The 11694-nt window shown below is 49.8% G+C and overlaps 5 protein-coding genes across 5 annotated transcripts; 4 read left to right on the top strand and 1 right to left on the bottom strand.

The window, feature by feature from the left end:
* The first annotated feature begins 209 nt into the window (after window positions 1-209).
* CC77DRAFT_1017636 (putative phosphorylase) lies at window positions 210-1644 on the top strand. The gene is made up of 2 exons (XM_018524447.1): window positions 210-411; window positions 461-1644. Exons 1-2 carry the CDS (start codon window positions 295-297, stop codon window positions 1247-1249), a joined length of 906 nt encoding a protein of 301 aa, XP_018389436.1. The 5' UTR covers window positions 210-294; the 3' UTR covers window positions 1250-1644.
* Window positions 1645-1937: 293 nt separating this feature from the next.
* On the top strand, window positions 1938-3779 carry CC77DRAFT_1038434 (nucleotide sugar dehydrogenase). The gene is made up of 4 exons (XM_018527111.1): window positions 1938-2048; window positions 2150-2532; window positions 2596-2736; window positions 2790-3779. Exons 1-4 carry the CDS (start codon window positions 1988-1990, stop codon window positions 3747-3749), a joined length of 1545 nt encoding a protein of 514 aa, XP_018389437.1. The 5' UTR covers window positions 1938-1987; the 3' UTR covers window positions 3750-3779.
* Window positions 3780-4449: 670 nt separating this feature from the next.
* CC77DRAFT_1038435 (hypothetical protein) lies at window positions 4450-6592 on the bottom strand. Its single transcript, XM_018527112.1, has 3 exons — window positions 5700-6592; window positions 4715-5653; window positions 4450-4668 (listed from the first exon to the last, which is right to left on the bottom strand). Exons 1-3 carry the CDS (start codon window positions 6214-6216, stop codon window positions 4559-4561), a joined length of 1566 nt encoding a protein of 521 aa, XP_018389438.1. The 5' UTR covers window positions 6217-6592; the 3' UTR covers window positions 4450-4558.
* Window positions 6593-7328: 736 nt separating this feature from the next.
* On the top strand, window positions 7329-9560 carry CC77DRAFT_1092178 (hypothetical protein; the record flags this gene model as incomplete). The annotated part of the gene is made up of 3 exons (XM_018529619.1): window positions 7329-7550; window positions 7617-8652; window positions 8717-9560. 3 exons carry the CDS (start codon window positions 7329-7331, stop codon window positions 9379-9381), a joined length of 1923 nt encoding a protein of 640 aa, XP_018389439.1. The 3' UTR covers window positions 9382-9560.
* A 128-nt stretch (window positions 9561-9688) lies between these two features.
* On the top strand, window positions 9689-11219 carry CC77DRAFT_1017639 (hypothetical protein). Its single transcript, XM_018524448.1, has 2 exons — window positions 9689-10541; window positions 10599-11219. The coding sequence occupies exons 1-2, from the start codon at window positions 10139-10141 to the stop codon at window positions 11024-11026; spliced, it is 831 nt and encodes a 276-aa protein (XP_018389440.1). The 5' UTR covers window positions 9689-10138; the 3' UTR covers window positions 11027-11219.
* The last annotated feature ends 475 nt before the right edge of the window (window positions 11220-11694 follow it).

Consider the following 11694-nt stretch of genomic DNA (forward strand, 5'->3'; position numbering starts at 1 on the left):
AAATCAACTACATGATCTGGCCATGTCACGGTGCTCAACTGCATAATGGCCGCATACCTGCATTGATCGGTCTGTTTGTGCTGGCGTTCATTCGTCACAATATTCGCTTATGCACTCTACCCCTCTCCGGTGAACGATGTCCATGATTTTCATGGTAGCACTAGGACCATCACAGCAGCTTTTGTTTGCTGAGAGGAAACCTCTTATCATCGGAGCGCCACGCTTTCTCTACATGGCACCTAATCCATCAACTCTCACATGTCGTAGGTCTCCCTGCCTTCAGAGACCACAAATATGGCATTCAAGCTTGATGAGCAAGCTGTACTCAAGGATTTCAATAGACTGGTGGCGCTCGGAGCGATACGTTATGGATCTTCCGAAGCTATTCGCTTGGTTGACAAGGACTTTTCGGTAATGCGACAGAGAGTGACGTTCGGAATTTCCCTAACAAGCATCTCAGTTCGAATTCCGCATATGCCCGAGCTGGTCTCAGAAGCCTATGACAGTGGACGCGGCAGTTGTAGCCTCACAGGCTGATTCAAAGCATGAAAAATTTGGACCAGGAAGCGATATCCATAAAGACCATCCCGACCAAGTGATCGACTCCATCAACAGCACTCACATACTTGCTCTTAATGCCTACCCTGTGTTTAGGCCTCAATACCTGCTTCTCAGACTCGATTCTTACAGATCGCAGGATGAACCGATGGATTTGCAGGATTTCGCAGCGTCATGGAAGTTCCTCCACTCTACTCCCGACCCTCACTTTGTCATGTACAACTGCACGAAAGACGCAGGGTGCAGCAGATACCACAAGCATATGCAGGTCTTAAAAAGGCCGGGGCTGGCGAACATCGACAACTCAAGATCGTTCCGGTTCTTTCCCGACGTCAAAGACTCCCAAAATCGTGCGCCTTTTATGTATTTCCTCCACCAGATCGACCATGTTGGTATCGAGGGTGCTGAAACCATATTCAGCAAATACACTGAGCTGCTCCGACAGTGTAGGACAGTACACGGACTCCACGAGAACGACAATAAGAGCTTGTGTCCACACAACGTAGTCCTTGTCAAAGAATGGTTGGTCATGATTCCGAGGCGACGAGGCAGCTACGAAAACGTGAGTGCCAATGCCGCGGGGATGATGGGAATGCCTACAATACCTGATAAGTCATCCTTCCAGGTCTGGATAGACAAGGGGCCTGCACATATTCTACAGCAGTTGGGAGTGCCTGACTACGATACATAAAGCTTGTTTGTTCATTGAACTAGACTTTTGGACTAAATGTAGTTCATTGTGAACTACAAAAGCTGCAGTCCAAGATCATACAACTATGAGGCCGCCTCAGACGTTTGCTTCGTCATAAGAACGCGATTCTCATATACCTAGGTACTTTTCGTCGTATGGATGGATGTACAACGTCGAGCTCCACGGTGGCTGTCCAGAACTGCGTGAGACTCATGGCTTCGATTTCAACCACTAAATGTTCCAAATGAGTATAGAACAGCTGCCTATAGTGAAACCAAGTGTTTGGGAACACACTTCTCTGCGATACAATACAGTGTAACTTAACAGCGTTGTGCCTGCGTCTTATCACCAGCACGTCGATCAAATCAATGGATAGACCTGTCGTTCGATTTACAACAACAATTTAGCCCTGTCTTCCTGTTCCAGACGATTTTGTCCTTGGCGGTCAGAAGGGAGTGGCTAAGCCTGATTCGGAGATCTGCGGTTATGCACAGCAGGAGACACCTAAGCGATGGTGTATTGATATTCCAAACTGGCTCATCCGGCGCTTGTAAACGAGCTGTAATTCGCACGATATTCTGTCCAGTCCTAAAGCATACGCTCATTCCTATGTGCGCCTTTAAAGGATAGCGTGGATAAAGGTACATATGTTTTTCTCATGCCACATTGCGAAATACGAATTTGATCCCGCCTGAGTACTTAGGCAAGAACACTACACTATTTCGAGTCAAGGTTGAGATGACGAGTGACATAGAAGATAATCCGTACAACGTGTGTTTTATTGGTGCAGGCTTTGTCGGTAAGTCAACGATCGCAAGTCCACGACCAAGAGTCTCATTATATACTGCACTGCCTTCTGGAGACCAGGTTTTACTATACGTGAGCTGATCAAAACCTTAGGGGCGACGACTGCTGCGGTTCTAGCCCTCAAGAATCCTTCAACCCAATTCACAGTTGTGGACAATGATCGGGGGAGGATCGCTGCATGGAACTCCATGGAGCTGCCTGTGCAGGAACCAGGCCTTCTTGAGATAGTGCAGAGTGTATCGCATTGGCACGCGGCCTGTGTTGGCTCGAAAATTGTTTCTCCAGAGTCGAACAACTGTGTCGACGGACAGCCAACACACGACAAGTTCAATCCCCAGCGTAACCAATCTAATGTTCGGAATCAAGAAGTATGCGTTAGTATGCATTCAAAGCCGAACCTCCGCTTTAGCACGGATATTCGCGAGGCAATTCGTACAGCGGATATGCTCTTCATCACCGTCAATACACCTTCAAAGGTGAACACCACTCTCACATCATAGTCATAATCAGGTTGCAGAGTACTTACACGATACCTCCAGATGAGCCCAATGGAGCACGAATGGGATCTCTCCTATTTTGATGCTGTGCTGGAGCTGGTCATAGACGCTTCTATGGGTAGCACAATCATTGTTGAGAAGAGCACAGTTCCTTGTGGCAACGCACTAAGAATTTCCCAGATGGTATGGTAGTCCTCCATATTCCTTCATTAGTAGTGTGTTTATAGCTTTTGCAGGTTCAATCGAAAGCGGAACCGAACAAATCATTCACGATACTTTCGAATCCTGAGTTCCTGAGCGCCGGTTCTGCTGTAGCTGATCTACTTGATCCATACAGTGTTGTGATCGGTAGTCCATCTTCGACACCTCGATCGGATCCAAATACGCTCTCCTTGGTAAGGCTCTATGACTCCTGGATTCCGGATGAACGAATTCGCCTAATGTCTACGTCTTCATCGGAGCTTGTCAAGATCGCGAACAACGCTTTTGAAGCCCAGAGGATTAGTAGTATCAATTCTTTGACTGTTCTTTGTGAACGTTTGGGAGCAAACATCAAAGACATATCACACAGTCTTGGCATGAATCCAAATATCGGGCCACGTTTCCTCCAAGCTGGTGTTGGATTTGGCGGGAGTTGCCTCCGCAAAGACACCTTAGGTCTATCAGGAATTGCCACAGATATTTCCATGCCAGAAGTGGCAGACTATTGGCGCCAAGTGGTTGTTATTAATGATTTCCAAGTCCAGCGCTTTACCAAGAGAGTATGCCAGTACGCATCCGAATCGCCGTCACGAGATGTTGCTATCCTCGGTTTTGCGTTCAAGAAAGACACAAATGATCCCAGGAACAGTATCGCTAAAGACGTAATATTAGCTTTGCTCAGCCAAGGCGCGAATGTTGCTTTACACGATCCCCTTGTTTCTGCGGACGCGATTCGGAGTCTCCTTCCACCCGCGCATGAAGTTCAGATCTGCCGTACACCCTATGAGGCGTGTCAAGGAGCCGAAACTATTGCGATATTAAACGATTCCAAGGAATATACTGACTTGGACTGGAATCGTATAAGCGCCAACATGGAAGGAAAGAAGAGAGTCGTGGTAGATGGGCGAGACGTCATAGATGCTGGAAGGCTTGCAGGACTCGGTTTGATAGTAGAGAAGCTGGGTAAGCCGAGTCATATGGACGGTATCATGTAGTATAAAAATATGCGAAGAGCTATCAGTGGGTTATGTTTCAGGCGCACGGATACGCTCGCTAGCCTCACCAGAATCACTGTCAAGTCATGTTACCAGATTCTTCGAACCAGGGCAAGCAGTGTACCGGCGGATTAGCAATGAGGTCGGTGACCAATGACAGATCCCCGCTGTCGTATGTTATCATTCGTCTACTTTGAATTCTTTCTGCGTTTGGGCGACGGCTGCGCCATTCTCGGCACAGATCAATCATGTGGGTTACACCGAATAACACGTTCACTTGAATCATACTCTGGGCGTGTGGGTGAATTTGAAAGCCGACAGCTAAATCTTAGGTTGCGCCCGTACGCTGTGGCGACATGAATAAATCAAGCGGATGATCAAGTGGGCATTAGAAATCAGACATGTACAATCGCTAAACACAAATCTTTTGCATTTGCTTGGAACGCTGGGAGCTTTCATACTTCCCTTGAAGACCTATTTGAAAGCAGAAAACGCTGGGATAGTGTCGCGCTATGATGATTATAGATAGCAAGGGAGGATCCGCAATGTGGATCATGCAGCATTACCAATCGGCGTGAAATGATGGTGATATATGTTGATTGAACCACTTTTACTGCTATATACGACCATAGGACACTGAAAATTAGGCTTCCCGTCCGCTCAGCCATATACAAGCAGTGTACCGGCGGATTAGTAGTTAGGTGGGTGACCACTAGCGAATCCCCGCTGTTGTATGTTTTTGCATTTTTTGCATTTTTTGCGCTTTGGTGGTGGGTACAACAGTCGCCGCGCAGATCAATCATGTGGGTCTACAATGGGTTCGCTCCTTTGGGAAGCTTAACCTTGAACACCAGAACCTGATTGTCTAGATTGTAGCCAGACGCATCTACGTACTTGTTCTGGCCGAAGTTGATGTAGCCTACAACTTATTAGTACAAACTCATTGATCAAGTGAAACAACTTGCCGTTCTGAGTGATGAAGTCATTGTCCGAAAAAGAAACCAGGTAGTACTGCTTTCCTTCATCTTCGTTTTGCCTCTCGCTTCTACCGATCTCGTCGTCCTTGTCTACGGGCAACATTGCGAAGCTCTCCCACTTCTCATTCAGCAGGTTTGCGTCTTGTACACCGCCATTGTGGAGACCAAATCTGCCCAGCTGGGCATTGTTGTTGTAGGAAAGCCACTGACAGTAGGCAGCAGGTACGATGCTGCTCTTCAGCACGCCATCTTTGCTTGCGATTTGTCCATCATTAGCATCGGCCGCTGTACCTGCGACGTTCGTGGCTTCGGAGATGTCGATCACGTCCGCGTTGCGGTAGATGGACTCAGTGCTTTCTGCGCCATGGCCAGCATTGGAATCGCGCGCTAACACGAGAAACTGCGTTTCGGAAATGTAGTGCATTTCGGACTGGCTAGCAACGCGTCCTGTTGGAAGAACAGGAAGTTGAACAGCATACTCAGCCTCTAGCGTGGTTGTGTCGTCTTTGACGCGGTACTTGAGGAGGCGAGTATTGCGACGCTTTTTCGCAGAGCTGCCGCCGTCCTGGATTGTGGCACTCTGGAGCATGGTGTAAAGGTACTTGCCATCTGGGCTAGCGGTCAGAGCTTCTAGGCCTTGGTTGTTGCCTCGACCACTGTCTGGGTCTTCAGGCGTAATCTCAAGTTCAGGGTCGTAAATTGGTGGAGAGGCCGCATTGAAGCTTTCGGTGCCGTTGCGACGGGGGACAAAGGCCTCTGGAGTGCGAATGGCCTTGATCATCTTGCCACTTTTGTCAAACTGGTAGACATAGGCGGCATATTCATCGCTGATCCAAAAAGACTTGTCATCTCCGAGCACCAATCCTTCGGTATCTAGCGGGACACGAGCGCCGCCAGTACCATTCTGGCCGAAGCCATTACCAGTGTCTGTAACGTTCAGTGCTGTGTGCTCCAATATGATCAGAAAACTTACATCTAGCAAGAGGAAGGGTAGGAAACCCAGGATAAGTGATGGTCTCGGTTGGGTCAAGACCTGTTAAGGGCGTACCGTCGGGTCCAGTGAGGAGAAGGGTGTCAATGTAAGAAAACTGGAAGTTCGGACTGGCTGGATTTTCGAGAGTTGCTTCTACTGGCGTGAAGGTGACACTGAATTTGTGGATGCGAGTCTGAGTGTTTTGAGTACCCTGAGTGTTCCAACCTCGGTCAGGCAGGCCCCAAACGACGCCCTGATAAGCGCCTTTCTTGTACTTCCAAGACTTTCTCTCAAATGCAATGGCACTTCCAATACCACCAATGGTGTCGCCGAACTTGTCACGGGCGTCGCTGGCTAGTTTCCCGTAGCCTGCAAGCTCTTCATAGGTGTATAGCTTGCCATTGCAGGTGGTGGAGTTTGCCGCGGTCGTGGGATCAGCACGAGTGATGACCGGGCCAGCAATGACTTGACTGACCGGAAGCGCCAGGAGGCTGAGCGAAACGGTGAACAGCATCATGAAAAGTGACTGACTGTCGTGCGCCTGGATAGGGGAGTTCTGAGCAGATCAACAACATGTATTAATACCTGCGAGCAGGAGGGCCATACCGCAATGACGCGACCCGACAGCCAGGCACACGAGGCTATCTTGCATGCATCTTCAACGAGCGAGCTACACGTGCGCTGTCTGTTTGGCTGCAACCGACAAGGCTATAGCCTTAGTTGCGGCATGGCGTTCATGAGAGTCGTGTGAAGAGGCAAATGGCGTCGAAGAGGCGGGATATACGAAGAACTCCATCTCCTGGGATGTCACTAAATCATACCAACAAGCGCCATAGGACTTCAGGTTGCCTGTAGATCCCCCAATGATGACGCGACGTTTGCGGGAGTGAGCGCGCACGTTGTTCGAGGACTACGCATGAGTCGCTGGCCGGTAATAATGCCTAGACGGCGTTATACTTTATCGGGCGGACTGCATGTGAGCTAGCACAACTTGGATGGGCACTTGGAGTCAAATATCTTGGAGTTTAGCAATGGCACTCGACGTGAATCTTGACAGCAGAAAACGATACCGAGCCAAATGCTCATGCCATCCGGTGCTTGGAGGCGCTTCCTGTCGAGGACCCCGGAAAGCAGGAATCTACCAAATTTACGCATCCCTGCGTTGAAAGATCAATATCGTACAACGCGGGTGGAACAGCGGTATCAGTAGAGTGTGCCCGTGAGTGCGCTCTTGCAAGCACTATATCGTGTGGTTCTCTTGCTTCTCCGGTTCTCCAAGAAGCTGCATTTTTGCTAGCCAAGACAATGGACGGACGCGCACTCAGCTGCGACTTCTCAAAGTCGACCAATTCTGATCTTGGAAAGAGCAAGAACCCTAGTTCCTGGAGGTGTTGCTCTTTTCTCATGTCTGGTGTTCGTCCATTACATGCTTGCCCTCTTAACCGCACACACGTCGTTCTGCGAGAGAATTCTCATCCTAGGGCCCTCATAACACTTGCTTCCGAATCCCCTACATTTCGATTCATCTATAACAACAAAACTGATTGACTTATATCCTCCGATTCCAACGCTGGTATATCTTGCCCCTTCTTTGGTTGACACTACCGCCCGTCGTGTCCCGCAACAACGATGCTTGGAACCTCTGGCGATGGCCTAATCACGACACTCACCTCATACCTCACACCCGACAAAGTCACACCCTCCGAAGCTCCTCCTCCAACTGACCGACAAACCGAATTTCACCCTACTCTGGCAGCAACTGTTTACCATAATGCTGAAACAGGACTGTCAGCGAGGCCTTTCGCAAAAACGATTCCTAGACACTCGTTGAAGAGATCTGTCAGCGAATTGGTAAAAGCTCTGGTGTACGTGCTGCGTGTGTGAAGCATGTGTTGACTTCGCACATCATCATATTAGGTTGTACCAAGTCAAGTGCGTAACGATCGCTTAACGGCAACTGCAGCGCTGAATACAGTACGCTTCATGGAAGACGAGCGCCGTACAGCACATAAGATCCCATCCCCAACACGTATCCAGCTACAAACTCCTCGCCCTGCTTCTCAGCGTTCCATCAGCAACTCTCGACATGAAATTAAGTCTCGCTATCATGATCCAGCCATCTCATCTGCGAGCCTTCAGAAGCAACTTGTTGAGCAAACAAAACCTCCGATCAGACGAATTCGGTTTCCGAGTTCAACTGAAGACGAAATCATGAGGAATTTCAGGCCAGAACCTACCAGATCTACTGCTATGCGCTCAGACACAGAGCCGGATCCAGCACGAGCATTTGCGAACCCAAAAGCGCACAGCTGTAATGTGACACTGAAGCCATGCATCAAGAAAAAGGCAAAGAGTACCACGACAACACCACCAGGCGAATATCAGGGGAATGCCGTCAATCTTGAGCCGGTATTTCTACGTCGTGTCAGAACAGTCGACTTTCAAGAGGCTGGTGCAAAGTCATCTCCCCCGCCACCCCAGGTAACCATCACACCAAGAAGTCGAACCGAGACCCTGAAATACGATATCGGGCGTAGTGCCAGGTCTGCCGACAACCATACGGAGACCGTCAAGCGGAATGCATCATGCCCGAACACAATAAGTACAGCGAAAAGTACTGCGGCAGAACCAGCAATTACGCGGACGGATGTCCATGTCATCGCCATTGCTCCATCTTGGAACGCGGAAGATCTCGCCACTGACGACGGCGCTGATCCGGCAACACCTACTATGCAGATTATTGAGACACAGAGTGGCAGCTATGAAGTGATTTGGGATGATGTACCACCTGAGCATACCATTAGGACAAGAGGGCGACGAAGCTCGTCAGCAAGTCATGCTCTAGAGACTGCTAGCCCAAACGCCAAACGTGGTCTTGAACGAGTCAACTCGAAGCTTGCGGGCTGGTCAGGAACGTGGAACAGTCCATCAGACAGCTTCAAGCCAACCATAGGTAAACTATGGGTTTAAAATATGCACACGAGATATGCGCTAATTCCGTACCTCTGCATCTGCAGTGGTTTTTCCTGACGACGACGGACGAGCTACTCGCTATGACTGCACGGTGGACGAAGAGGAAGACCTGGCAGCAGTGCCTCCAAACAGCCGGATGACAAGCGGTGCGCCTTCTCGCATCCCATCCCGCCCAGTGAGTGCGCCTTCGACTAGGACTGTGTCATCTGAGGGGATATCACTCCAGGACGCCTTACAAAACACGCCACAGGCGGGGTCACCGCCTCTAGAGCAATCTCTTGTGGTGCCCAGTGTTGAGATCAGGGGACGGAAGACGAAATCATCGGCAGGGGTTCGGAAGCTTTCGAATGTCGAAGAAGCAGACACAAAGTTCCGTGATCATCGCGACTCTGTGACAATTGCACACTCTCGTCTCGTGCGCTCGGGCGCTGTGTCGCCTGAACTGTTTGCGCGTATTGATTCTGTTTCGCTGGGGAAGAAGCGTATGCATGCGAGAAACCATGCCGCATCATCAGCAAGAACAATCTCGCGTCAGAAAGAAGTGTTAGTTGAGGCACTAGGGCTCTTTGCTGATGAGGACATCTCACCAGTAACATTGCCTACCGCGAAAGAGCATGCTGCACAAGCGCTGAATAAGAGCAATTCACCGTCCATCCTCCAATCACCACAACAGGCTGCCAACGAACGCCATATACGGGTAGTGGAGTAAGCAAGTCTACAGCTGGACGGTTGATGTTGGCCAAGGATAGGACTGGGTTAGTACATAGACTAGATATGAGGTTACATTTGGCTCTTGTAACTGTCTTTACAGAGGATTAGCAACCGCTAGACCGTAGTGTCAATTGCAATGTGCTGCTGATCTTAATCTCACTGTCAGTTGGTTTTAGGGGATGATGGTGAGCGAAGGATGTTTGAGATGGATGGCTCGGCGCACGGTAATGCCGATCGGCGCAATCGCCATTCCACAGGCCTGCCGAGGTCGGGCGTGACTGGATTGCAGCTATCCACGCTCCAACACTCCGGACATATGCATCAACTAAGTTTGACTGTGTCATCTCCAGCCACCAATGCGAGCATCTGATTGATCTCTACTCATTGCAATATCTTTTCTTGGCATGTAGCACGAATCGTCTCAACCTTCTTCCATCAGGATATGCAATGCAGCGTGCTGTACCTGCATGCGCCCGTCATTGCAATGCCTACAGAGAACTGATACTCCTGCTAAGGTTTTTGCTCTGTAGTAATGATCTAGGGCCTGCTATGGTGGTGATCACTGTGGCTGCCATGGCTCGTAACGTCTCATCGAACGATTGGCGTCGCAGTATGCGTTTGAGCGTCAAGGCAAATGAACATCATGCAGAGTTCACGCCATCGTCGCTATGGACTCGCCCAGATACATTCACTAAACTACAGGTATAGCTATGTCATCATTCGCAGCCCACGAATCCAGTCACGACGTCTCTATCATGGCATTCGCGACGGACGACTCAACGAAGCGCAACCAACGATACGACTCCCTACGCGACACCGACGACCACTCCGATTCGAGTACAGAGATCGGCGATTGGGAGGTAGAAGAAGCAGTCCAGCGAAGACGGCGGAAGAAGACAGTATGGAGGAAGCTGAAAGGCTACAGATGGGTACTAGACACTGCGCTTTTCCTCGTTATCGTAGGATTGCTGGTAGAGAAGAGATGGCAAACACATACAAAAAGCCACCAGTACGAGCTCGCAGGGGATCTTACAGGCTTCGCCCCAAGGTTCTCACAACAGATTGTGAGCTTTAAGCCCGATCCAGTTTTCGCTCCGGAAGATGCGATGCAGTTTTGGAGCAATGAGACGCAGCATGCATGGTTAAACATCGTACCAGGTACGTTCTGACTTGCTTCTGACCTTTACCATTGTATAGAACTGACACGCCGAATAGAAGGCCTGGGCTATGTCAATGTCGAAACTCCCTCGGAGTACTCCAACCTCCCCACCCCGATACACGACTACCCTAATCATACCGTCTTCACCACATCCGTAACGCATCAGCTTCACTGTCTATACACCATATTGGGCGCGTACAATTCCATGAAACTTATGGTCGCCTCGCCAGTGTCGGCGGACCCTGTCAAGATGCCATGGCACATCAATCACTGCTTTGAATACATCAGACAGGCAATAATGTGCGCGGGAGATGTGGCACTGGAAGGAGCTGCGACAAGTTTCCCAGGCGATGAACACGGTGAGGATCGAGGTGGAAGCGATGGGTGGGATGCGAAGCATGTGTGCAAAGACTACGGGCAAATATACGAGTACTTGGAGAAGAAAACGATCAATCACATGAAGTGGATCTCGTCGGATAAGTAATCCACATCATGTCCTCGGGAATAGCACGTGAAGACGAGTAGGTTATGGCGCGGGCCGTTTGGACCCACGAGTGAGCCAAAGTAGCTGCGCACACAGATGACGTGGTTATCAACTTACAATCAACCTTTTCAAGTCATTAGTACACGCCGTTGTAGTATACTTGCTCTATTGAGCATATCCGTGAAGATGAAGTAGTAATCTGACTGTGCACCTTACCATCAGCGGTGTTACACGGGAATATTTGCTCCGAGAACCTATGATATCCTTCTTCCAGATTTCGGCCGTTGTCTGTAATCAGCAACTTGCTCCTGCTGACTGCAATGTGAATCCTACCCAACACTGTACCTTCCGAGTCCTCCGAGCGTGCAGGAATACCATCGGGTAGTAACCCCATTAAGCATAACATGCGAGTTGCAGATCTACTGTATTAGACTTGGCCAATCGCGACCCCCGTGATTCAGCCTCGGTAACGGGGCAGCGCAGGGATGCTGCAGAGACGGCATCACCGAAATTCTACGCTCTAGCCTCCGCGAGCACGTCCGCCCGTGAATGGGTGCGACTTCAGCAGTCGGCCGCCGCTTTGCACCGTGTCGGAGCTGAATGCTAAAGTGGATGCATAGGCCGTAGGGAGTTTTAAATCGACGGGGTGTGGAACCACTAGATCTTCG

The sequence above is a fragment of the Alternaria alternata genome (genome assembly GCF_001642055.1).
Source record: "Alternaria alternata strain SRC1lrK2f unplaced genomic scaffold CC77scaffold_4, whole genome shotgun sequence".
Lineage (NCBI taxonomy): Eukaryota > Fungi > Ascomycota > Dothideomycetes > Pleosporales > Pleosporaceae > Alternaria > Alternaria alternata.